The sequence below is a fragment of the Gossypium raimondii genome, chromosome 7, assembly GCF_025698545.1.
Source record: "Gossypium raimondii isolate GPD5lz chromosome 7, ASM2569854v1, whole genome shotgun sequence".
NCBI lineage: Eukaryota > Viridiplantae > Streptophyta > Magnoliopsida > Malvales > Malvaceae > Gossypium > Gossypium raimondii.
Genome location: NC_068571.1, coordinates 48,306,568 through 48,333,142, shown reverse-complemented (window position 1 = coordinate 48,333,142; position 26,575 = coordinate 48,306,568). Strand labels below are relative to the sequence as shown.

Below are 26,575 nucleotides of genomic sequence, written 5' to 3'. Positions count from 1 at the left end.
TTGACGGACATGCTCTTACACCAGCACAGCCATGTGGTTTTCCAATAACAAACTGCTAATTCAATAAATGTTATGTCAATCGAACATACCATTATGTTGCTATGAATTGCAAGTAAAAAGAGGAATTTGAGAGTTTAAGAAGGTATCAAGCCAAAATCCGCCGAGCTAAGACAGATTGTCTCTTAATCGTAGTGTGCATACGATGGGACAGCCTTGAGGCAACGCCTCAGGTCTTAGATGTAATTTTAACTAGCTGCATCTAGAAGGTCTCTTTCCAACTTAGTCAAATGGTCAGTATGTTGAAGATTACTTGTAAAATATCAGAGGTTCTAGCATAATTGGAAGTAAATTCACGTACATTGCAAGGTTCATTAAATAATTGAGATTCTATAATACTCATACTACGTGATTATAAAACTCAATTGCATGTGGCAGGAACGATTAGACAATCGTGTTCTATTATAGATTGCATTAAGTTCAAAAGGCGGAAAAAAAATACATATAAATATGTTACTAATCAAGAATGTGTTAGAAATTTCAGATCTTGAGCATAGCACCTCATAGTTCGGATCCGACGATTGGGTCGGATATAGATGTTACAATTATAACAGTAAATATATATAACAGTAGAGCTTCAACCAATACTTGTGACGTCCAAAAAATGGGAAAACATTAAAAATTTTGAGCATTCTTGAGCTATATGTTCTCTCCTGATTCAATAAAATCCAGATTCCATACTGGTTTGTAGATTCTGTATAAGTTTAGCTTCAGAATCAAAAACATGTTCATTGACCAACTCCTCTTCTCGGATGAGTTGCAAGACTTCAGTTCAAAAGCAAAAACGAGGATCAAGCAGCAACAGAGCAAAACGAGAGCAAATGCGGAAGTTGCTCTCTCATGGGAACGAACATGCTGTCAGCTACAGAAAGGTACTTCTACATTTTGTGCAGTCCGATTTGAAGATCAGAAGATATGGAAATGAGAAGCGGTAAAGAGTGATCCCATACAGCTTTGAAGACTCGTCTGTGATGAGCTCGGATTGATTGGGATGGCTTGCAAGCATTGTACCTAATATCGAAAATGTGAATATCAGGGTCAGCTGAACCCGACGAGAGGTATAAACCATCAGGAGACCAAGCTTGATTGATAAGAGCCGAATGAGATTCACTGCTTTCTTGCTTCCACCCAAATGAATGCAGTTCGGCATACATCGATCTAATATCATAAAGCCGGAGCTGCCTTTCATGGACCCTGCAAAAAGATACATCACATTGTTTAAAACTTTGGAAGGTAAAGTTATAGAACTCTTTTAACAATATATGCCTCGCAATATGTATTCGAAGGGTCATATTACTATACCTATATCCAAATATGCATAGGCTACAAGCACTTCCATGAGCAACAACGGGCCAAAGATATCCAAGATTTAGATAGGTATAAATACTATAGAAGTTCTTGTACTAAGAGTCAGATTGCATTTTGCCCCCTTTACTCAAAAAATTGAACAAATTAGTCATTATACATTAGTATTAAAGAGTAAATCAGTCCTTCTGTTAAAAATTTCATACATTTCTACGTTTAAAAACTAGTATGGTTAACAGAATAACCAAACTGTTACACATGGTGTGCCGTGCATACCACATTCTAACGTACAAGGACCAATTTTTAACAATAGAAATTGCTCTTCGATCTAACATATAGGGACTATTTTACTCATTTTTTGAGTAAAGAGAGCAAAACACAATCTAGCTTCCAGTACAAGGGCTTTCATGGTACTTTTAACAATTTAGATATTTTAAAATTACGAACTGCAAAACTGATTACAATACCACAATTATGCACAACAGCCCTAGTGCCTAACTCAATGTATCCAAAATGAAGGTTCTAGGAATATGGTTTGAAGTGTTACGGGTTTATTTCATTACCAATATTCAAAAAGCACGAAAGGTTAATGGTCAATAAACATAAAGAAGCTTTTCTGGTCACAGAACAGATGTTTCTTACCCAGTTTGAATCATGAATAGATTGAAGTCACAAGGATTTGGTAGAACACTCATGCATTTACTTTCTATTAGATACTTGAAGTCTACACATCCAGCAAGCACATCGAACCCAACAATTCTTTTATCAGCCCCGGCAGACAGTACAATCTGCTTTTGCTGCATCCCTGCAACTCCCATGACAGCAGAAGAATGTAGAGTTCTATGTAAGGTCTTTGGCTTCCATACGTTCTCATCTTGCTCGCCCCAAAGCACCACCGCATGATCACTGCCACCAGTAACAAAACAGGTATCTTCCCAGGGCATGAATGTTATGTTGTTGATGACACCTTTAACATGAGGCTTATCCTCTAAGTACGTTACATTGGATCTCTGTCATTGCACATGCAAGAAAAACGATAGTTGACTTTAAATAAAGATGGGCCCCTACTAAAATGGAAAACAACTGATTTTACTAAAAGAATTACAGGTTATATTGTTCTTAGGTAAAAATACCATGGAGGCTCTTGTATTTTGCATTTTGCTTTCTTCACTCAAAAATTGAGTAAATTAGTCCCTGTCCATTAGATAAAGAGCAACCTGATCTTTTCTGTTAAGAATTCCATCCATTTCTATTGTTAAAAACTAGCAAGGATGATAGAATAACCAAACAGAGAAATGTGATGTGCCACATGTACCTTATGCTGACGTACAAGGGTCAGTTTCTAACAATAGAAATAGATAAAACTTTTAACAGGAGGACCAATTTACTTTTTTATCTAATATACAAGGACTAATTTGCCAAGTTTTTAGTAGAAGGGGCAAAATACAATCCAGCTTCTAGTACAAGGGCCTTCATGATACTTTTACCATCTTCCATAGTCTCAATACATCCAAGAATATATTATTTCTAAATAAATTCATATATATATAACACTTACCCCTTCTGTTTTCTTAAGATTTAGTACCGATATCTGAGAATCACCTGCATCTGCAGTGTATACAGAAAAAAGGCTGTTTCGATGTGGATGCCACGCCATATCTTCTGGCCATCTTCTCTCTCCCGATGATACACAACTTGTGGTACTAAGCAAAGAAGCGGATGATCTGAAGTTCAACGCAAATAAACAAAAAAAGAACAAGAAAACCTTAGGTCTCAATTGATACAATTGATAAACATATTTGCAATAAGCAACAAATCACAGCCTGATCTAAACATGTCAGTTCTGCAATGTACTCATAAATGCCATCAAAGCAAAAAGTATGAAAAATTAATGAACATGCCACTCACAGCCTAAATCAATAAAAGTACCATAGAAGCCCTTGTATTGAGAGTCAGATTGCCTTCTGCTCCCCTTTACCCAAAAAAATGGACAAATTAGTCCCTATACATTAAATCAAAGAGTAAACTGGTCCCTTCTAATAAAATTTCTGTCCATTCCAACTGTTAAAAACCAGCCTGACTGATGAAATAACCAAACAATTACACGTGGTGTGTCACAAGTACCTAATGCTAACATACAGGACTAGTTTTTAACAATAAAAAAGAATAGAATTATTAACAATATGACAAACTTGCTATTTGATCTAACGTACAGGGACTAATTTGCCCATTTTTTGAGTAAAGGGGGCAAAATGCAATCTGACTCCTAGTACAAGGGCCTCCATGGTACTTTTACCTGCCTAAATCATAACATGAAGGGGAGGAAAAAGGATCAATGAATCATACCGATAAACTTCAGAAGAGCTCAGCCTAAAATCAACCTGATATTGTATTTTTCCATCGAGAGTCTGAAGATAAACCACTCATTTCAAAAATGGTGCATACAATTTAGGCCTTAACCACAATTATCCTTTTCCTCCATTTCACATGCTCTAACCACACTAACCTTATCATGCTAGCTAAGGTACTTAAAAGACAACCCTCCCCTTTTACCCAAGGGCAGAAGAAATGTCACAGTTAACACCTTTCGGCAAAATGAATGCTTCACTACGTCTATCGAATGTATCATATTCATAGTCCACCATGGATATAAAGATAAACACATGTATCAAATGCATACCATGATATAATTTGAAGATCAATTATATGAAAATTTTGCCTTAACTCACCCTCTACCTTGAATTTGCCACAAGTTGACTAATCCATCCAAAGCACTGCACATGATCCAAGACACTAGAAAAAATAAGATCCTAGAATATAAAGAAACTATAAATTTTGCATGCTTAATAGTTCAAACAATGAAGTGCATGGGGCCTTCGATCATGCTCCTAAAACAAAAGTTTTCTCATAATGAAAGGCATACCTTCCGTCTCAATTATTAAAAAAACATACCTGGTTACAAAAAGCTGATCATTCACCGGACACACAGCAAGACTTCTCAACTTTCTTTTGTGCTGACTTGGGATCAAATTGCTTGAATAGGATCTGATTAATGTTGGTGAAGAGCTACTTTCAACCAAGGGAATCAAGTCCTTGTGTTCCTTTTTTTCTATAGAGAAGAAAGTTTGTAATGTTCAAGTAAAATCCAACATCGAAATAAGTAATCAAAATCTAGTTCAAGGTGATTGCCTTACCAAACTTCCTTTTAGTTCCTCCATCTTTAATTTCAACAACTTCCACATCTGTAGTAGAACTTGTATTAGATTTCTTAGCTCTTTTTCTTACAGCCCTATTAGAGGCAGCAGTTTCTTCGAGATCAATGATAGTTTTCGCAACTAACCCTTCCGGTTTTATAGGTTGTGAAATCTTGGGACTTACGTTAGGTATTATGAGTTCCGTTTTTGGTTGCAATAGGTTTTCAGAACCTATATTTATATGTTCAGGACTGACTATTCTCTGCTCTACCCTCACCCTTTTAGTAGCCAACAACGAAGCATTAGATGATGCCAAGAAACGTCGACCTCGAAGGCGAGCCAATTTAGATTGTGAATCTTGAAACCTCTCCTCAGCTTCAACAAGCTATGTTTCAAACAAGCAAGAAGAATAAAACAATAAAACAAAGCAATCTGATATAAATGCACAGTAAAAGTACTATGGAGGCCTCTTTACTAGGAGTCAGATTGCATTTTGCCCCCTTTACTCAAAAAATAGGCAAATTAATCCTAGTAAGTTAGATCAAAGAGCAAATTAGTCCTTTTTGTTAAAGATTTCATCCATTTCTAGTGTTAAAAATTGGCATGGCTAACAGAATAACCAGACAGTTACAAACCAATTTTTAACAGAAAAAATAGATGAAATTTTTATTAGAAGGACCAATTTACTCCATGATCTAAGTACAGGGACTAATTTTCCCTTCTTTTAGTAGAAGAGGCAAAATACAATCCGAGGGCCTCCATAGTACTTTTATCTCATTACAACACACTTGCCAACAAGATAAAAGAAACAACTTTATTAGCAAGCAATTTGGTTCACTAACAGTATGCCTCTAAACAACATGATAAGCTATGTTTCAAACAAGCAAGAAGAATAAAACAATAAAACAAAGCAATCTGATATAAATGCACAGTAAAAGTACTATGGAGGCATCTTTACTAGGAGTCAGATTGCATTTTACCCCCTTTACTCAAAAAATAGGCAAATTAATCCTTGTAAGTTAGATCAAAGAGCAAATTAGTCCTTTTTGTTAAAGATTTCATCCATTTCTAGTGTTAAAAATTTTTATTAGGAGGACCAATTTACTCCATGATCACAGGGACTAATTTGCCCTTCTTTTAGTAGAAGAGGCAAAATACAATCCGAGGGCCTCCACAGTACTTTTATCTCATTACAACACACTTGCCAACAAGATAAAAGAAACAACTTTATTAGCAAGCAATTTGGTTCACTAACAGTATGCCTCTAAACAACATGATAATCTCATAAACCCCATAATAAAATATTTAACAAACAATGAAAAGATAGTTTCTTTGTATTCTACTACTGATAACAGCTCATGAAAAGTGGTAAATTTTATCAGATTGGTCCGTTCACTTCAATATCACTTATTTAAACTTTTGTTTCTCAAAAGAGAAGGCATTAAAGCGTACATAGTAAAATGGAAAAAATAATTAAAAATATGAAAATTCGAAAGAGAAAAAACTACTTTTTTTCATCTATTGTTTAGTAAAATTGAAAAATGAGAAGAAAAAAAAATTAAAATATTTAACTTACATCTGTCATTTTTCTCCTTTTATTATTCCAATTTAAGATTTATTCATTTTCACACAAAAAAAATTATTTTTCCACAGAATACACTCAAAAATTATTTTCCACCAAAAAAAAAAAAGAAAAAATGAAGGAAGAACCTGAGATTTGTAATAGGAGACACGTTGGCGAAGAAGTTCAACTTCTTTGGCGCGATGTTCCACTAAAGCCACTAATGCTTCTTCTTGCTCTACTAAGTCGTTTTTGTCTTCTTCGTACGCTTCTTCTTGCTTAACTCTCTTTGAAATCATTGAACCGTCGCTCATTTCTTTTCACTTCTTCTTCACCTCACAGTGCCACACCTTCTCGGCTTCCTCAACCCCAAAACCGCTTTGGTTTTCCTTTTCTTTCAAGTTCACATATTAGGGCGCGTTCTTGGTCTAATTTTTAAATGTGATAATTGATAATATTTTAAAATAAAAAATTTAATTAAGTGGTTAAATTAGATCGATAGTGGAATCGGCTAAGCTATTGGTTTATTCCGATGGTTCAATTCTCGTTTTTATTTGTCTAAGTAACACAACTACTTTTTTATTTGTTTAAATAACACAATGTTATTTGAAGCAACTTTAAGCAATTATTTTAGTTATTTCTATATTACTTTTTAATATTTTTAATTCTAATTATCTCATTTTATTCTTTTATAAATATATAAATAATTAACCAATCATTAATTTCACTCAAGGAGTTGGTGATCAAAAGACTAATTTAAAATAATAATAATTTGATATACTAATCAATATAAAATCCTCATAATTATGAGAAACCAATTTAACACTAGATTTATCAAAACTCAAAGTATTTGATCCAATTAATTCAAATCCGAACCTGTTCAAACCAATTTGATCAAATGATACAAAATACCGGAATTGAACTGAGATGATCTGACTCGAAAACTCAACTAACACAAAATAATTCAAAACTGAAATAACCAACAAATTTCAAAACCTTTGAAAAAGCAACCCAATTTGTCTAATTGACAGATCTAGCAAGAACTCAACTAATTTCCACGGCTAATGAAAGTATGAAACATCTGCAATTATCAGCTTCACCTTTGCCTCATTTTCAGACAAAAACCTCCTTAAAATTCCTGTTGCTGTTACTAACATAATCTGGCAAATATTGAAACAAGAATTACACGAAGATCTAATGCTTCTCTTATACAACATTTTTCGAACCAAGTTGTTATTTTTGGGTCTTAGCTCGAGGAAAGAAAGCAGTTCACCATAAAGTAGTCATCCAAGTTGTATGTTACAGAACATAGAAATAAGAGAGGACATACAAGAGACCAAAAACAGAACAAGAATACATTTCCATTAAAGGTAAACAAATAGCTTCAAAATTCCACAACTAGAAAACTTAGATATGCTGTTTCTTGCTCTCTCTCTCTCTCTCTCTCTCTCTCTCTCTCTCTCTCTTTCTCTGTAAGCAATTACACCCCAAATAGACCAAAACCAGGTATTATACGGATTTGAGAACCCCCGGGGTTAAAAAAATGAGATTCACATAATTCAGGTACAAAACTGAAACAACAAAGGATTCCCTAAAGTTGGTGCATAAGCCCTGGTACTTCTATACAACATGATACCCTTCGGTCATAAGACTATCCAAAATTTGAAGCCCTCATTACGCCAGCTTTATACTCATAATGGCCTATGGGCTTTGATAAAAAAACAAAAATTTTCAAGTTTAGTTTTGGTTATGCATCTTGCTTTCTGAAACTGATTCTCTATAGCCAAAAAAGAGTCATCAGTCCACCATCAAATACAGAGTATTGTCTACAAAAGTTCTAGTACTCTGCAGTTAGAGATGGATAAGTGGAGTGCTCAATCAGAATCTTTGGAAGAAACCAACAATGAGTCGACCCCATTGGGAAATTCCTCTGTGTTAGCTAAAGTTGAAGAACTACCTTGGCGGTGGCTCTCTTCATTGCTAGTTGTTCGAGGTCTCCTTGGTCTTGGTCGAATATTGGTACCCATAGGAAATGGCTCCTACAAAAGCAAAGTAGGAATTAAATACTCAAAACATCCATCTCCATTACAGAAACGAGTTTGTTTAGGTAAAAATGCCATGGAAACCCTCATACTAGGAGTCAAATTGAATTTTGCCCACTTTACTCAAAAAAAAGAGTAAATTAGTCCCTATGCATTAAATCAAAGAGTAAACTAGTCCTCTGTTAACAAAAATGGATGAAATTTTTAACAGAAAGAACCAATTAGCTCTTTGATCAAACATACAAGGATTAATTTGCCCATTTTTTGAGAAAATTGGGCAAAATGCAAATTGACTCCTAGGACGAGGGCTTCCACTGTAGTTTTACCGCTTGTTTATGGTGTCAAGCTAGCTTACCTGATCACCAGCATTTGGGCCATTAGTGTGAAAAAGAATAGGGCGACATCGTTTATCTTCATTCATCAAGCTCGAATTCTGGAAATGAGTAATAAGAGCAGCCTTTCCCTGGATCCTAGCAAATGCAATAGACGCAACCTTTTCACTGTTGAACTTCTCCCATTTGTTGCCATTGAATGCCTGAAAAGATATATTGGTTTAACCCGAAGGTTTGATTTATCAAAATATAACCACACAACACACATGCAAATGACAATATTTTACAGAGCTAAGAGATATTAGTGTGAGATATCATCCATTTATCAAACCTTATAGAAGGGAACAATATGTTGCGGGTCAATCATGTTGATGAAAGCATAGCCTACATTGCATTTATTCTGACAAAAAATAATTATTTGTAAAAGTTTAGGTTAGTAACATTGAACTACAAGTAAATGTAGCACAACCAAGCATGTATCAGAATGTCGAGGATGGAAAATGCTTAAAGGACCAATTGAGTTACTTGCCTTGAAGTCAATTGGCAAATAAATAAAATCATAAGTTCCTCGACAGTGCTCATCAATGGCTGCCAGAAGCATCTTTGAGGTATACCTGCGAAAATAAACATTTAAGTTTTTCTTAAGTTGATAATCATTTTGAAAAAAGAAACATAGGGAAAGGACACGCAATAAAAAATCCAAAGGATGAACATTAGCATAACATCACGTCAAATTCATTAAGCATTCACCACCTTCGCTAACTCACTTCAACATATTACTATAAATGGTGAATTTGAATGAATCAGAACCAATATATCAAGTAGTCAAATAGAAACTACATTGCAAAATTAGTGATGCATCAACAATTAGTCCATCTTGTAGCAACAATGAGATATAAAGGCAAAGTGCTGCTAATCATCACAGGCTATCTGCAACTTTAAGATAATTTATCGCACAGTTTTCTTCAAGCATGAGAAAGTTCAAACAGAAAAAATATTCTAAGAAATAAATTATTGAATAGTAAATAAAAATAAAAATTCAAGACATTATATATAAAGAGTAAAATGACTGAGGAGCAGTTCACTTACTTGTTGGGTATATTTTTAATCATAAGCGTTGTTCTGCTGTCTTCCCCGCGTATGATTCGGTCAATATCAAGTTCATATTGTTTTTTATCAGCATTACTAGAATTTGATTCATTTCTGCGGTATGAAAAGTTTCTGACACGATCATTAGGAGAATCAAGAGATGCGGGCATCATAGGGTTCCTGCAAGGGAAAAGGTGGCACATCTGCTGAGGAGAGTGTACCCCACCAGTTTTTGTCAAATCCATGCAATTTCCACCAACATGAGAAAAAATGTTGTGGGAAGCATATTCCACCGGATGTGATAGCGAGCTACTAGGAAAGCCCACGCTTCCAAGAGATCCAAGGGGAAAACCTGAAGTTTCAGGAGACTCCCCGATATAAGGATGCCGCTTGTCCCAGAATGCAGAATTAACTGGTGGTGCTGAGCCAATGTGGTGGTGTACAGGTGATCCTACATTCAACATTACAGAAGGAGCCCTAGGAAATGCAGGGATATGTGGAAGGCGATTAGCATGAATGCCATTAACAAACGATGGTGAATTTGGCCAAACCATGGCAGTTGGCAGATCTTGCTGGTGCGAGTTGGAGTTGTTCCACATGTAATGGTTTCCATTACGTGACAAGCTTCCATTTCCAGATGACCCGAACACTAGAGAATTTATTAGTAACACAAAGTTAGTTTTAGGAAAGTAAAATCCAAAGCATAAGTATCATAATTGAATTCAAGAATAAAGAAGAATTACATTAGTCAGAACTTTTAACATAATAAATTGTGAGCTTTACAAAAAATATTAACATACTGAATTATGAAGTTCCTATAAATTCACAAAGAGGTGCAACAAAGATGCTGGAAAACAATTTTAATTAATATTAGATACCATAATCAGCTGAGCTTACCCCCTGCATTAGGTTGCATTAGGTGCCCATTTGACCTTGCTCCTCGAATATGCCTATTATCAAGTCCTTCAGCCATCATGGGACTGCTGCTGCTAGCCATGTCTATTATGGTACTAGAGGAGTTGAATGGAATACCATTGGCTAAGCTATCATGATACTCAGGTAAAGAATGGGGATGGAAACTTGGTACACCTTGGTTAGCAAACTTCATTTCATCTAGAGAGTGGTCGGGCTCCCGAAAGCTTAAGGGTTTTCCTATCGGTGACACTCTTGCTGGAGAGGCTAAGTTAATCGGAACACTAGAACTTCGATGAGTTTCAGCAAATGTACTCACAGGTGCAACAACCTGAGTAGACCCATTATCCATGCAGCCAGATGCAGTCAATCCTGGAGAAACTGTCAGAATGAGTATATGAAGCAACAGAAACATTTGCTCTGAAACAACAGTTTATAATGAATTGATCAGATGGCAGAAATTTAAAGGGAAATCATACCACATTTTCCCGATGATAACTCATCAAAAGGGCTTTTGCATAGGTTAGGTTCATCTTGCTCTGACTCAGACTGTTGCGTAAAGCTGCAAAAGGAATTCTGATGTACTATTACTTGTAGAGGCCACAGAAAACAAGAACTTTTTTTTTACTAAAAGAAAAAAGAATAAGGAACGGAATACAACTTAGAAGCACAAAATGCAAATAAGCTATCCCAAAAGTTACCAAACATGATTTACCAACTCCATATTCATATTGAAGTAGACAAGTAGCACAGCATCATCATGTTAAAAATAAAAACAAATTCCCACTTTCAGGAGCCAAGATCATGGAAAGGGAGAGAACAAGTTTATGATATTACCATCCAATGCCCCATAGATGGCTTGGTTCAATTTTGATCTGCTTCCCAGCAATGTCACTGCTATTCAGTGCTTGAAAAGCAGCTTCTGCAGCTCTAACATCATAAAACTCAATGAATTTGGGATTATGCTTCTGCGGAGTTTCATGGATCTGCCACAAAATTTAACTACATGAGATACATTATCATCCCAAACATAAGGGAATTGTGAAGCTGAAGGAAATTGAGTGAACCCTTTACTTCTTTAATTTCTCCAAAAGCACCAAATATTTGTTGAAGTTTATCGGATGAAACAGAAGAATCAAGGTTGAAAACCACCAGCGCCCCATGGTTCACATCTTTTTCAGATTGGTTTTCCTGAGGTCGCAAGATTTTGGAAAATAAATTAATAAAGCAGCAACATGTCACATGAAGATGAAACAAATTGGACAAAACAAGGTTGTAAGTTGAAACAACAGAGAGTAACAACAATAAAAGAAGACATAACCATCCAGAACAAATTGGTTGAAGCCAAACCTTTGGAATTGAATAATGTATATCAAGTTTCCTACGCCTCAATGATTTATTCTGCAGAGCCCTCATTGCATTTTGGGCTGCTCTTATATCATAATAAGAAATCATAACAAACCCACGATGCTTGCAGGCAGTATAGAGAGTTCGAATATCTCCATATTGCTGACAGAAGAAAACAGGTTGGTCAATTAACTTACTAGAACATGTACCTTTAAAACGAGATTTGATGGATTTGCTTGCAGAAAGTCTCAATAAACAATGTATCAGATTCAAAGGAACACGAACCTCAAAGAGAGTCTTTAACTCTGAGTCTTCGACATTGCTATTAATGTTCCTAACAAAAAGTGTCCTAGAAGGATGTTCACCATATGGATGTTCACCAACAATTAAGCCATTTGAACCCCCTTGAATGTTGAATACTCTAACAAGATCAGAATTCCTCGGAACCATGGATACACGATCATCCCCTTCTAGTTCCATTCCTCCACCACTGCTGAATAGGTCAAAGTCTTCTAATTCATCTCCTTTACTGTCTAGAGTATTAAGTCCCAAGTCATCAATCACCCCAGATAATAGATCATCTTCATCAGGAAGGAGATTTCCGATAGTCTGTGCCTCAACTTCTTCCATAGATTTGAAAGGTTCTTCCTCAACGTGTGGAGCAGCTGAACTAGCATGTTGACAAGATAGATCATTCCCTAATAATCTCACTGCATAAAGACAAAAGCAAAGCAAATCACAGATAAAAAAATTATTAATTGTATGCTAATGAAAAGAAAAAGACAGTGAGTAACCAGAAAAAATTGGGGGAAAAGGAATCATTGCAGTGAAGAACGATATCAGCCATGGTTTTCAGTCATATGGGAAAATGTCCTACTGGGATGAACCTCTAGCGGAGAAAAAGGCAAATAGAGAAATACATGTGTGTGTGTGTGTGTGTGTCTGAACAGATTGATAAAATAGACAAACCAAGAAGTGATTAATTAACAATTTCATATTTTCTTTTAGAAATTTTAGCATGATATGGTAGGAAATTAATAGTCATCAATCAAAAGATTCAACACATAAAAAGCTATATAAGCATCTGATATCAGAAAATCAAGAGAGAAACAGTGCAAACATGGAATGCAAAAGTATCTTGACGCATGAGTCCAGACACCCATAGATATGCACAGAAGCTTGATGCATGTGGTAAAAACACTTACACTTTCTATTAAATACTTCAGAGAATGAACTTGAAAACAGGCTACTTTCATGCTGGATCACATTGCCATAGGTCCTGTTTCTATTCAATTTCTCTGCTGGTTTTGTATACAGATTTGACATTGATTTAGGATGGTGATTCACAGAATTCCATGAATGCTCAGACAAATTGGTAATTTCCTTCCAACCAATGCTTAACTTTTCTTCTTGATCTCTGGCCAAATTTGATGGGGGTTGTTCCATATAGTCAGTAGACAGTTTTTCCATCGGAGATGGACCAACAATCTTGTCTGCAAAGACCAGAATTTTTTTTACACAAACAGGAAACAAACCATGCAAAAGGTTTTTTGCAGAGAAAAGTACATTAAGTTTTCATTTTAAAATATCCAAGATTTAGGAATGACATCCAAAGTTTTACATGTGACACCAGCAAAAATTCCATAAAACAAGAAACATATTGCTAACAAGAATAAGAAAAATAAGTGAACTTACTAAACCAATCAAGGTTAATATGCATGTATGCTATCTCAAGGGATAAACCTCATGTTCCCAGAGAGATCTCACAAGGGGTGAATTCTGACAATAAATACAGCATTTGCAAAAGGGGAAAAAAAAACTAAGACCAACACCAATTGTTGGCTCTCAATTTCACCGAGTATATCATACACTTTTGGAATTAATATATTTGCAGTATTCACTCAACCATAAAGGTTAATGGTGATTCTTAAATACACCCCATACGTCATCCCTAGGTCAAGGATGCATATGTCATCGTAGTAACCAAGAGACTGAACTGGTCATCTATTAAGTTTAACAATGACAAAAGCTACAAGTTAAGTTTTTCTAATCTAAGCTACAGGCAAGAAATTGACAACCAGTTTAAACAGTCAATGCATTTAAAATAAACCAATTAGAAGCAGAGAGAACAAACAATTCATTTGTCCATATCTTTGTTCTCACCTTGATTATCAGACATTGTATTCGGCTTCCAAAATCCAACTTGTCTCTGCCCAACAGAAGTAAATGTTAAACAACATGAAATGAATTACTGTTTTTTGATACAGTGACTTGAAAGCTTCAACGAGAAGAAAATGTTCACAATTCAAAAAGAAGCACGTACAGGAACCTTACAATATGTCCAAAACAAGACACCAAGACCCACTAATAAACTCAAAATATAAAGAAAAATAAAAAATTGGGTGCATCATTTTTCCCTACAATACCTCAACTGGGAGAAGAATGTCTTCTAAAAAGCGGGATGATGCCGATGCCGATGCCGATGCATTACTTTGATCCATGACCTCGAATGGCATTTTTCAGTTTTAACACCAGACAATCTGAAAAACTGAAAGCTAAAAGTCCAACATTTGCCGGTTGCAACTCCGCCTGACTTGATGGCCCTATATCAAAAAACATTCAACAACCAGCAATTCCTAGTCAATAAACTTGTAAGTTTTCATAAAATAAAGATAACACAACATTGCAAGAAGTTCAAATTTTGAAAGAAACATGAATTTACTAATTTAAATTCTAAACTCTTTCGTTTCAATATATCAAAAATCTTAGAAAGAACAGAAGATAGACACAAAAGCTACCTACTTTCTTAAAAATTTGGCAACTTAAAAGCATTTTTAAAGGAAGAATAGGCGGCAGTGGGTTTTTTTTTTTTACTTTGTGGTAATTCAAAAAAAAATTGAAACATGTAACATTAGAAGGACAGCCACTTACCTACCAACGACCAAATGAAATTACCCCCGTTGGGTTTCCAAGAACAGGTACATGTTGATTATGGGGAACTTAATTTAAAAGTGATAAAAGAAATATACATGATGCTGATTAAGGTGAATTTTCCATTTGCGAACCAAAAAAAAATTACAAATTTTTTTATAAAAAAATCATTAAATTCCCAATATTTATATTCTAGTTTCCTTTTCTTTTCCCTTTTTCCCACGACCTTTTTGTAGGCAGCTAAAACAAAACAAATGATTTATGCAACTTCAACCCTGAAAAGAAATTTGTTAGCTACAGCACCAGTTTAAACTTTAAACCCAATCTTGCATTTCTTAAATTTGACCAGATCGAGGAATTTAGTCACGAAAAATGCCTAAATTCTGAAATTATCCTTAAAAAACCCAAAATTGTCAAAGTTTGACCTCAATAAAACAGAAACCAAACCTTACCTTTTGAAGCCAAAACAAAATTTGTTCAAATTTCTGCAAGCCGTTTCATGAATTGATACCCCGGTCGAAAGCAACACTCATTCAAATATTTTTTTTTTTAAAAAAGACCAATTCCGAGAGAGATAAAAGGGTAAAAAAAATCAAGGCATAGAGGAAGAAGACAAAGCAAGGGATCTCATCATCTTTTTCCCTGCATTGCAAGCCATTACTCACCACAAGAGAGAGAGAATACTTTTCCCTTTTTTTTTGTTGGTTTTTTGTTTTCTTCTACAAAACCATAATTACATAACCATTTAACATCAATTTGAAAAAAAAAATGAAATTCAATTCTCTCGGCAGCTTTGAAAAAAAAGGAACAAATACAAAATTCTGACGATCAGAAAAAGCGAAATTCCGGCGAGATTTGGATTCTCGCCGGTCGCTGAGTTTTTCTTTTAAAAAGAGAAAACAGGGAGAGAAACAAGTTTAGATTTTTGGATTTTAGAGAGAAATATATATAATTAATTAATTAAACGGGATAAAAAAAAAAGTGTTTTGCTTTGTTAGTTGGCTTTGAAGGGAAGAAGAACATAAAAAAGAAATAGGCGTGCTGGCGCAACGGCTTTTTATATTTTGTTTTTATTTATTTATTTACATTCCTGAATTAAAAAATAAGGTTAAAACTTCTCATAAATCTGAATTTACTCTTTCTATTTTATTATTTCAAAATTCAGGTGTAACAGTTAACATTGTTAAACCTATTTTGTTAATTTTAGGTTTATTCTAACGTCATTTTTTAGCTATATTACTACTAAGTGAGTTTTTTATTTCAAAATATCATACAAACGAATTTAACAAAATAATAATAATGTTAACAATTAAATTAGAAAAAATAAAGGGACTAATTTTCTAGAAATAAAAGTATATAAATTAAATTCCAAATTTGTGAAGAGTACAGGGACCTGTTGCACATTTTAACCAAATAAATAAATAAATTTCGTCCCTTAAAACACGACCGTAAATTTTGGTGGTTAGTAGTAACCGCGTTACGGCTCTATTCTTTGTTGAAAAATATTACCGATATAATAAATTGAGCTGCTTTTTTTAAATATATTTTTAGAAATAAATAATATGATTAATTTCACTAAACGAGGTTTCAAACTTTAAAATATTGCAATTGAATTTTTTAAATATTAACCTAGGTACCAACCTAAGGGACATAAGTCACATACTTACAAGTATGGTTCCACTTAACTTATATTAGGTTGGTGGTTTGAATCCCCGCTCCAAAAGATTTGTAGAATCAAGCTAGTAGTCAAACCGATTTTAGCTAATTCAATTGAATAAATTATCATAAATATTAGAGAAAACTAGTTCACCTATCTATTTAACTGGTCCAACCCCTTATTCCATACTAGTACCTCAATTGGTTCCTAGTCTAATTTTGAAAATAGTGCCTTGAGCGCAGGTGATTTACATAATTAAGGTTACGTGCTACACCTTACAAGTTGTATCTCTACTAAACGAGATGCTCCCCTTTTCATGAACCCTCTAAGGTTCTCGACAGAAGAGCGAGACAAAACCTCAACACGAGGACAATACATGCTGTTATTAGGGTTTGGTTGGCTATCCAGTGGATGACACTTCAAGGGCTTCTCTTGAAGGAGTCAACCCCCCTCAACGATACTAATACTTTAAGGACTCGCTTAGATTGTTTTGTTGTACAGATAGTAATTTAGAATTGGATCATAATTCAAGGATGAGTAATGCAATTATCCCGAAAACAATAATAAATTGTGATAATTATGAAGAGAATTTTTGTAGGTAATTATGAACTGCTTCGTTTACATTAGAATTGATAATTAATCTTTCTCATATTTAACTTTGTTTTCTAATAAATTTTTATAAAAATAATAATAACAGATTTACGAAATCAAGCAAAGGCGGGCATAAGTATTTGAAGGCGCCAGCCAGCTAGTTTCAAGCCGGCGCCATCTAGTTTTGTAAAGCTCCGCGTATAAGATTTACGTCATTGTCTTAATTTTCCACGTGTCATTCATCTATTAGTACTTCAAATACGCCTAACATGATTTTTTGATAAGAGCAAATTTTACAATAAAAATAATAATAATACTATTGAATTTTATTTTTATTTTGTATTTTGTATAAATAGAATAAATGTTTTAAATGAAATATTGATGCATAGTTGGGGAGTGTTTAGGGATGCCGACGTAAAGTGGTTAGGTGATTTTTTGATGCAGTTGGAAAAAGATTCAATTTTTAAGATTGAGGTAAGAGTCTTACCCGAGGGTCTACTCTTATCATGGAGAAAGAGTTATCGACAATTGGAAGTGGATCTTAGTTGATCTTAGTTGGCGGACCCGTGGATAGTTACTTGGCTGAATTACGTTTTGTTCATCACTTGTTGAGTCGAAACTGGAAGGTCATTGTTCGTCATATTCCAAGGTTCAAAATTGAATGTGTTCAAAAATACTGTTGTTGATTATGTGGCCAAGTGTATAGTGACAAAGTTTCACATAAATTCATTGGTTTGAAAACCCCCCCGCAATCAACTAGAAGCTTAATTGAGACGAATTATGCTACTTCTTTGAGAAACTAGTGTATTATTTGGTTTTCGCTTTAAATTGTCTTTATCTATCAAAAAAAAAAACAATAAGAGTTTAAGTGCAAAATAAAATAAATGAAGAGATTCTATTACAATTTGATGTGATGCATCTAAATAATCACAATCAAAATTAATATTATCAATTGGAATATATTCAAAATTAAATTAAAATAAATTTAATCCTCTCTTAAATGATTAATAAAATCACACATTAACTTCCAAATTCAAAATATATATGTTTAGTCTCTTCAAAAATGATGAGATTATAAATTAATACATAACTTAAAAATCTCGATCACCTAAAAAATTTTTGAATTTACCCAAGAATAAATTTGGACTATCCATATAAATTGAAACTTAAATACAAGATTTTAATTTTATCACTTAACCAATACCTCGTGACGGATAAAAATTAAATTTTAATAATTTAATTAAATGTTAATTTAATATTTGGGGGTTATCTCTTGGTTGGCTTTTTTAATTTTAATTTATGTAGTGGAAAGTGATGTGTATATAGATCATCCAACAAACATTCATTCCAAGGATGTAATGGAAATGGGAATGTTATAAATTATTTTTATAGAAAAAAGGAGTCAAAGAAATTATAGAATCTTTGAAAATATAAGGACCTTTCATGAAAAAGGGAGACTTCAACATAATAATCTTTTAATCCTAAAACAATATAAGAATATAGACAACTCCATGAAACCATGGATATGATTTCTTAAAACACTAAATAAAATTAGGGTAATATTTGCTACACTTTTATTTAACCATCAATTGGGTCATATAAATTTATTTAAATCTGTTTCTGAAATTTAAAATTCTCACCTTCAGTAAATAATATAATGTTGATTGAATTGAGGTGATAGAATAAATTTGAGGGTTTTCTTTTCTAAATATAAATTAAATCTGATTAAAAATAAAATTTCAATTCAAATAAATATTTTCGTAGCTATATAATCAATTAGGAAATTAGAGAATTTGGATTTAACCGCCAGTTTAACCGAATTTTAATTGATTCAACTAATTTAATTAATTCACGAATCAATCAATCAACATCTTATTTCGGATCAAAACTCAAACCAATTATCAATCCAATCTTACAAACTTTAACTAGACCTAAAATTTAAAGCATATTAAATTAATTTCATTTTCCATAAAAATTCAAAATTAATTTAATCATCCTAAACCCTAAGAAACCTAAGAGAATTTAAATTCAAAAAATTCTTTATTTGTATCTAACATGTCTGATCCCAGTTCAATTACCACCACAAAATCAATAAGATGTCTAAAATCCCAAACTTTAATTAGACCTAAAATTTAAAAGCATATTAAATTAATTTCATTTTCCATAAAATCCAAAATTAATTTAATCATCCTAAACCCTAAGAAACCTAAGAGAATTTATATTTCGTATCTAAAATGTCTCATCCCAATTCAATTACCATTGATTGAATTTTCACCTTCTTTAGCAATAATTTAAGTTTCAATCGTAATTGAACAAAACAATATATCTTTATGAAGTTATTAGTAAAAAACTATAACAAATAATATAATTTTGAACAAGGTGATTAGCAATTTCGAGTTTATTTTTTTATTTAAATCTCATTTATAATAAAATCAAAATTTCAATCCAAATCAAGAGTTTTATAATTAAATTGGTGATCGAACCAACTAGATTATTATTTTTCGATTCGACTGGTTTGATTGATCCAACCGGTTTATCCGGTTCGATTGAATAAAGTATTAAAATTTAAAATTTAAAAATATATTATTTTAAAAAATAGAGAAAACTAACTCAACCGCCTATTCAACTGATTTTTTAACCCAATTCAATTGAATCCCAAGTTAACCAATTCGACATATTATTCAAAACCAAAATCCTGACTAAAAAAAATACCAGACCTAAATAAAAAAAAAGCATATTAAATGAAGTCCATTTTCCATAAAATAAAATAAAAAAAACAAAATTAATAACCCTAAACCTAAAAAGAAAAAGCAAATAAAAAAAAAAACCCCAATTGAATCAGCACCACAAAGTGAACGGAAAACCTAAATTAGGCAGACTTAAATGGACCCCACACATTAAGCACGAAATAGTATAAAGATCCATGTATGGATCAAATTTATGTCCATCGTTATTAACCTAATCCATTGTCTATTATCCAAACAAAAAATGCTTAGAAAAATACAGCATGGCATGTTCACTTTTTAAGTACCTCTAATTCAACATGCTTTTGTCGGTTCTTTATTCCTTTTGATTTCCATTTTATATTATTCCTTTCCTCTTCAATATTCATTAATAATTTATCTTATCACAACATGGTGGAATATTTTATATATTTCACAGTTTTTATTGGTTGTATAAACAAATATTTTTAAAAATAATTTTATAAGTTTTAAACTTCAAAACAATTAAATAAAAATAATTTTAAAGAGTTTAAAACATTTTATTTTTGTGGTTGTGATTATTAAATATTTTTAATTTTATTTAAATAACAATATTTTTATAAAACATACTAACAACCGATGCACCACTTTGAGATAGTTTTTATTTTGTATAATCGTCAATTATGAAGAAAATAATAAACATATAATTAATTTCTTTTCGAATGTTTGTATTCAATATTATTTAATAAAATCTCAATGATTTTTTTTTATTCTTAAAAAATAAACATAACTATCCGTTCACAAAAACAACCTTACACGTATACTTGCTTTGAACTTTAGGATTAATACAACTAATACTTAATTAACTAATTTTCGGTTCCGCATCAGTTACGGCTATTTCGGCCTATGCATATTATTCTAGTAATAAATTGATAAAAAAAATCTTTTTTTTGCACCGCTTAAATTTTCAACCTGTACCATCACACCAATTTGTTCTACCCAATTTTGGTTGCATCGATCAAAATATTGTGCACAAATCGGTGTAAAAATAAAATAAAATTTCTAACTCTTGTCCAAAATGGTAATAAATAATAAAATTTTAAAAAGAACATTGTACATTGACTTGTGCATGAATATTTTATATTTAAAATTTATTTAATACTATTTATTGGTTATTTCTAAATATTTTTATATGCATACATTAAAATTTTTTTTTCCAAAAATATGACTAAATCCAAAATGATACACCGAAACTAGACCTGTCCATGGGCCGGGCGGCCCGCCCGAAATATGGAAGGGTTCGGGTAAAAATATAGGCCCAAAATATGGGCATGGGCAAAAAAACGAGGCCCGTTTAAAAAATGGGCCGGGCTCGGGCTCAACTTTTTTGGCCCGGGCCCGGCCCGAATATAATAAATATATATTTTTATTTTTATTTTTTAATTTTTAATTTTAAAATACTTTTAAAATATTTTTTTATTTTTTTTATTTTTAAAATATTTTTTTGTATTTATTAAAAATCGGGCCGGGCCGGGCCTGGGCAAAATTTCAAGCCCATATTTTGGGCCGGGCCCGGGCCTAAGAGTCGGGTCAAAAAATTTTCTAGGCCCGACCCGAACCCGGCCCGACCCATGGACAGCTCTAACCGAAACGGACCAATACCAATACACATCAGTTCCAATAGAAAAATGATGCATCCACTAGTACAATATTAATTACCTTGAGTAAAATTGTAAACCACATCAACCTTGAACATTAAAAAAATATTTACTTGTAATGTTTTAAAGTGACTTGGAAAAGAAAACCAAATCAAAATTCAACATATTTCAAAACGCGAACAATGACTAAATTACTCAATTTTTTTTCAAGTCACTTTGAAATACGACGTTCTATTAGATACAATTTTACCTATTTGCTTCAAAATTAAATGTAAAAAAAACTAAATTATTCGATTTTATAGTAGAGAGATACAAAGACTCTCAAAGTAGTTTAACATATACAAAATTGACACTAGCATGCAACTAGTAAATAGGTTGTATTACAACTTGAATTACCATTAAACATAAGTTTTTACAAGCTTTTAGTGTGTAATGACATATAAGTATAGTTCAGTACTTTCAGGTAAGAGTTGGTTATGCATAAAATCTCCTATTAAGAGAAACCTAGAATCAAAGATCGGGGATATTCACCATACCGTCGATACCCTTGTCCTCTTTTCTAGGTACTTTCTTCCTCTTCCTTTCGGATTGGGGTTCTTTTGCTTTAAGCTCATCGCTGTAGGACCTCAACGAGGCAGCTAAATGTTCATTTCTATGAGCTGAAAATTGAAACAAATATGAGTTGGCTACTTCTAACCTACTGATACGAAATGGACCTGAATGAGACAGCTAAATGTTCATTTCTATGAGCTGAAAATTGAAACAAATATGAGTTGGCTACTTCTAACCTACCGCTACGAAATATATCTCAATGAGTCAGCTAAATGTTCATTTCTTTGAGCTAAAAGATGAAGCAAATATGAGTCGGCTACTTCTAAGCTACCAATACGAAATGAATCTCAACGACGCAGCTAAATGTTCATTTCTTTGAGCTGAAAATGGAAGCAAATATGAGTCGGCTACTTCTAAGCTACCAATACGAAATGGACCTCAATGAGGCAGCTACATATTCAATTCTGTGAGCTGAAAATTGAAACAAATATGAGTTGACTACTTTTAACCTACTGCTACGAAACTGACCTTGATGTGGCAGCTAAATGTTCATTTCTTTGAGCTGAAAATCGAGAGTGAATAGGTTTTTATGTTTCTGTAGCTCTGAACAAATATGAATTGGCTAGTTCTAACCTACCAATACGAAATGGACCTCAAAGAGGCAGCTAAATGTTCGTTTCTGTGAGCTGAAAACCAAAGTGAATAGGTTTTATGTTTCTGTAGCTCTGAACAAATATGAATTGGCTAGTTCTAACCTACCAATACAAAATGGACCTCAAAGAGACAGCTAAATGTTCGTTTCTGTGAGCTGAAAACCAAAGTGAATAGGTTTTATGTTTCTGTAGCTCTGAACAAATATGAATTGCCTACTTCTAACCTACCGATACAAAATGGACCTCAATGAGTCAGCTAAATGTTCATTTCCATGAGCTGAAAATCAAAGTGAATAGATTTTATGTTTCCGTAACCCTGAACAAATATGAATTGGCTACTTCTGACCTATCGATACGAAATGTACCTCAATGAGGCAGCTAAATGTTCATTTCTGTGAGCTGAAAATCAAAGTGAATAGGTTTTTATGTTTCTGGAGCTCTGAACAAATATGAATTGCCTACTTCTAACCCGATACAAAATGGACCTCAATGAGGCAGCTAAATGTTCACTTCCATGAGCTGAAAACCAAAATAGATTTTATGTTTCAGTAACCCTGAACAAATATGTATTGGCTACTTCTGACCTACCGATACGAAATGTACCTCAATGAAGCGGCTAAATGTTCATTTCTGTGAGCTGAAAATCAAATGTGAATAGGTTTTTATGTTTTCTGTAGCTCTGAACTAATAATGAATTGGCTACTTCTAACCAACCGATATGAAATAGACCTAAATGAGGCAGCAAAATGTTCATTTCTGTGAGATGAAAATCGAAGTGAATAGGTTTTATGTTTCTGTAGCTCTCAACAAATATGAATTTCCTACTTCTAACCTACCAATACAAAACGGCCCTCAATGAGCCAGCTAAATGTTCATTTCTATGAGCTAAAAATCAAAGTGAATAGGTTTTTAGGTTTCTGCAGCTCTGGACAAATATGAATTGGCTACTTCTAAGCTACTGATACGAAATGGACCTCAATGAGGCAGCTAAATGTTCATTTCTGTGAGCTGAAAATCAAAGTGAATAGGGTTTATGTTTCTGTAGCTCTGAACTAATATGAATTGGCTACCTCTAACCTACCCATACAAAATGGAACTCAATGAGGCAGCTAAATGTTAATTTCTATGAGCTGAAATCGAAGTAAATAGGTCTTATGTTTCTATAATCCAAACGAATATGAATCTGTTACTTCTAACCTGTCGATACAGAATAGGCATGCTCTTTCTCTCAAAATAAGTCACTTCTTTAAAGATGAACAATATTGTCACTAACAATAATACCACAAAAGAAGAAATACTTCCAAAAGCATTGTTTGACATTATGCACTCACCAGAAACTATGACATCTGTCATGGTCACAGATTTACGACCGGCATGGTGTGCAAATAGTTCAAGGTCCTTTGCCAACTGACCTGCAACTCAAACAGCCCAAACGTTTCATTAAATCAAGCAATCATTTTTCATAATAATATCAAACAACACAAAGGGTTCTATAAGCAAATGCAAATTTCTCACCTTCTGCAATTGATAATGGTTACTGATTGTAGTTATAATACCACAGGTATACTGAGAATATAAATATACAATCACATTCAATAAAGCTTGAAATTATATGATAATTATACCAAATGCCTTAGTGCTCAAGCACCAACGAACGCAACGTCTCAGCGGTGTCCGATGGTACCCAATTTCATAGGCCATCAGGTGCAAATGGTGCTCGAACACCAAGTACTACTAAGGCATTCAGAATTTTGCAGAAATAACTCCTAAATTGTTAATAACTAGTTCATAAATGTTCTTAATATAATAGCAATAAATATCCTCTATGGTTGCCTTCACTGTAAATTGACACAAAATCTTAATAATTGCTTCTTTCAGCTTCACCGTTAAACCCAATAGAATATGAATTGGAATACTAAGATGTTTCATATTCAAAGAAGGAAGTAGAAACAACATAAAAGAAAACCGATTCACGAAAATAGAGAATTTAAATAGTAACGAAAAGTGAGGTATTTTACCGATGTATTTGAAGGCCAAATCGGCAATACAAGCTACTATCGGTGGAGAAATTTCCATACCGCTTCTCTTCGCTGCGACAATTAGTTGAAGATTTGAATTCAATTTAGTCAATTATGAAAATTATTTAACTAGAAAAAGAAAATGCTAAGAAGCCAAAAATAAGAATAGAAATTGGGTCGAAAAAAAATGGACCTTCGGATTCGGCAATGGAAATAGCGGAGAGACGAAAGCGATCTCTCAAGAGATCGGAAACTGAATCGTCTTCTTCCTCTTCTTCTTTCTCGAAATCGCTCCTATTATCTTCGTCGACTTCCATACTTCTTTCAAATCTAGGGTTCAAATTTCCCGGTCTTCTTCAGTTCACCATCTGATGAGAAGATGGAGAAATGCGCGGGAATTTGATCCAGGCGTACGGTTTTGGGCCCTTGAAGACTCCTATATCTTGGGCTCCATCATGGGCTGCTTTTATAGTATGGTTTTAAAAACCGAATTGTTTGTCAAACCGGTTGGACTATCAATTTTCGGTTCAATTTTTTACCTAATTTTAATTAAATAAATTATAAAAATTTTATAAAAATGTATATTCAAATTTATAATTTTGATTCAACTGGTTATTATCCCGATCCAATTGATTCCAAATGATTCACTCAAAAATTGGTTCAACCCCTTTATTTGTATCGATATATCAACTAATTCCCGAGCCCCAGCCCAACTAGTCCGATTTGGTTACGGCAGCCTTGTTTTATAGAGCTCTCAGTAAAAATTCATAACGATTATTAAAATTTTGTAAAATATTAGCTTTTTTTCGTTGATATATTACAAATTAGGAGAGGAGTACATGAATTGAACTTTGAGATTAGCGCTGATGATGTTTGAGATTAGCCTCAAATCCATCTCAATATAGTTTTATTTGATATATTTTTGTGTTTTACATTTGTATTTGATTTTCAACATTTATAGACATGGTATAATCTTTTTTTTTAATTAAGTATATTCATAAAATGTTACATTTGGATTGGATCCTACCACAGCATCCATTCAAAGCTTATTTTCACCCACAAAATAGCTGCTATTTTCAACTCTTGAAAACCCACCTCTGATGCCAATGAGCACTAAATTAGAGTGATATTGGATTAGTTGGATTGAAATTGTTTTTAAAACTTTTTAGTAGTTTATCATAATTAGACTTCTTTCTGTTCAGTTTTCAATTTTTTCATATTAATTTTTTATTTTAAAATTTCAGACTTATTTTGATAAAAATATGTTTTACTTTATGGCTTTTGAATATTATTTTACAAAATTTTAAAATCTTTTTCATAAACGTTTTTAAAAGAAAAATAATTTGTCAAGAATTTTAAAATATTTTCGCCATTTTAAATATAAAATATTTATTTTATATCATAAAAATTTAAAATTAATTATATATAAGTAAAAAAAATAGAACACAATTTGGTTTTGAATAATCGCAATTCTTAAACTTGCATTTCATATCGGTTTTTCTTGCTCAGCCGTAACCTGAATCAATTAACATGCATGAGAATGCAAAGTTGTTTACTCGGTGAAACAACGGAACAAACATTTCATGCCACTAATACCAAATTGAATACCAAAAATGCTCGCAGTAAAGAATAGAATACGAGCATGGAGTGAACCATAGTCAATCTCGGCATCAGACCAAGACGAACTTCAGTAGGATTCAGTTTCTTCATACTATAACCAACACAGTGTTGGCCAAGTCAGATTCGATTCGATACCAGAAAAGATGGAGTAATCTTCTTACTGATTTCATGAAAATACTAGATGCAGTGTAACTAATTTCATAATCCAAAGTTTCAGTGGTTAAATTTATAATGTTGTAGGTTAGGTCTGATTTGTATTTAAATGTCCTAACATTCCTTTAAGGGTAACTTTAACATAAACCAACTTCATAATTTTCATTCTTGGGAAGAGCTTGGAACAAACAAAGAATCAAC

At 33.2% G+C, this 26,575-nt stretch overlaps 3 protein-coding genes across 5 annotated transcripts; all 3 read right to left on the bottom strand.

Moving 5' to 3' along the window:
- Positions 1–496: 496 nt before the first annotated feature.
- Positions 497–6,756, bottom strand: LOC105785686 (uncharacterized). Its single transcript, XM_012611811.2, has 7 exons — positions 6,267–6,756; positions 4,557–4,941; positions 4,315–4,471; positions 4,092–4,136; positions 2,921–3,086; positions 2,005–2,372; positions 497–1,251 (listed from the first exon to the last, which is right to left on the bottom strand). The coding sequence occupies exons 1-7, from the start codon at positions 6,429–6,431 to the stop codon at positions 936–938; spliced, it is 1,602 nt and encodes a 533-aa protein (XP_012467265.1). The 5' UTR covers positions 6,432–6,756; the 3' UTR covers positions 497–935.
- A 695-nt stretch (positions 6,757–7,451) lies between these two features.
- On the bottom strand, positions 7,452–15,773 carry LOC105785668 (protein MEI2-like 1). 3 transcript variants are annotated; one of them, XM_012611791.2, is made up of 15 exons: positions 15,223–15,773; positions 14,266–14,442; positions 14,003–14,048; positions 13,045–13,332; positions 12,125–12,549; positions 11,843–12,001; positions 11,567–11,683; positions 11,330–11,478; positions 10,972–11,054; positions 10,478–10,873; positions 9,581–10,229; positions 9,021–9,105; positions 8,823–8,891; positions 8,515–8,694; positions 7,452–8,156 (listed from the first exon to the last, which is right to left on the bottom strand). In XM_012611791.2, the coding sequence occupies exons 2-15, from the start codon at positions 14,353–14,355 to the stop codon at positions 7,992–7,994; spliced, it is 2,901 nt and encodes a 966-aa protein (XP_012467245.2). In that variant the 5' UTR covers positions 14,356–14,442; positions 15,223–15,773; the 3' UTR covers positions 7,452–7,991. The 3 variants fall into 3 exon arrangements, with proteins under 3 accessions (XP_012467245.2, XP_012467255.2, XP_012467248.2); XM_012611801.2 differs by having other exon boundaries at positions 10,478–10,864; positions 15,223–15,772; XM_012611794.2 differs by lacking the exon at positions 15,223–15,773 and adding an exon at positions 14,771–15,203.
- A 5,951-nt stretch (positions 15,774–21,724) lies between these two features.
- Positions 21,725–25,049, bottom strand: LOC105785736 (protein MHF1 homolog). Its single transcript, XM_012611882.2, has 4 exons — positions 24,795–25,049; positions 24,602–24,673; positions 23,915–23,995; positions 21,725–22,037 (listed from the first exon to the last, which is right to left on the bottom strand). The coding sequence occupies exons 1-4, from the start codon at positions 24,916–24,918 to the stop codon at positions 21,889–21,891; spliced, it is 426 nt and encodes a 141-aa protein (XP_012467336.1). The 5' UTR covers positions 24,919–25,049; the 3' UTR covers positions 21,725–21,888.
- Between the last annotated feature and the right edge of the window lie 1,526 nt (positions 25,050–26,575).

What these genes read in the sequence shown, in the direction of transcription:
- LOC105785686 (XM_012611811.2), bottom strand. Translation starts at nt 6,431, where the DNA reads ATGAGCGACGGTTCAATGATTTCAAAGAGAGTTAAGCAAGAAGAAGCG. An exon ending in AGGAACTAAAAGGAAGTTTG is followed by an intron (nt 4,472 to 4,556) that starts GTAAGGCAATCA and finishes TCTTCTCTATAG; the next exon opens with AAAAAAAGGAACACAAGGAC. An exon ending in ATCTTAAGAAAACAGAAGGG is followed by an intron (nt 2,373 to 2,920) that starts GTAAGTGTTATA and finishes GTGCAATGACAG; the next exon opens with AGATCCAATGTAACGTACTT.
- LOC105785668 (XM_012611791.2), bottom strand. Translation starts at nt 14,355, where the DNA reads ATGCCATTCGAGGTCATGGATCAAAGTAATGCATCGGCATCGGCATCG. An exon ending in ACATTCTTCTCCCAGTTGAG is followed by an intron (nt 14,049 to 14,265) that starts GTATTGTAGGGA and finishes TCTGTTGGGCAG; the next exon opens with AGACAAGTTGGATTTTGGAA. An exon ending in AGTTAAAGACTCTCTTTGAG is followed by an intron (nt 12,002 to 12,124) that starts GTTCGTGTTCCT and finishes TTCTTCTGTCAG; the next exon opens with CAATATGGAGATATTCGAAC.
- LOC105785736 (XM_012611882.2), bottom strand. Translation starts at nt 24,918, where the DNA reads ATGGAAGTCGACGAAGATAATAGGAGCGATTTCGAGAAAGAAGAAGAG. An exon ending in TTCCATTGCCGAATCCGAAG is followed by an intron (nt 24,674 to 24,794) that starts GTCCATTTTTTT and finishes TAATTGTCGCAG; the next exon opens with CGAAGAGAAGCGGTATGGAA. An exon ending in TTTGGCCTTCAAATACATCG is followed by an intron (nt 23,996 to 24,601) that starts GTAAAATACCTC and finishes TTTGAGTTGCAG; the next exon opens with GTCAGTTGGCAAAGGACCTT.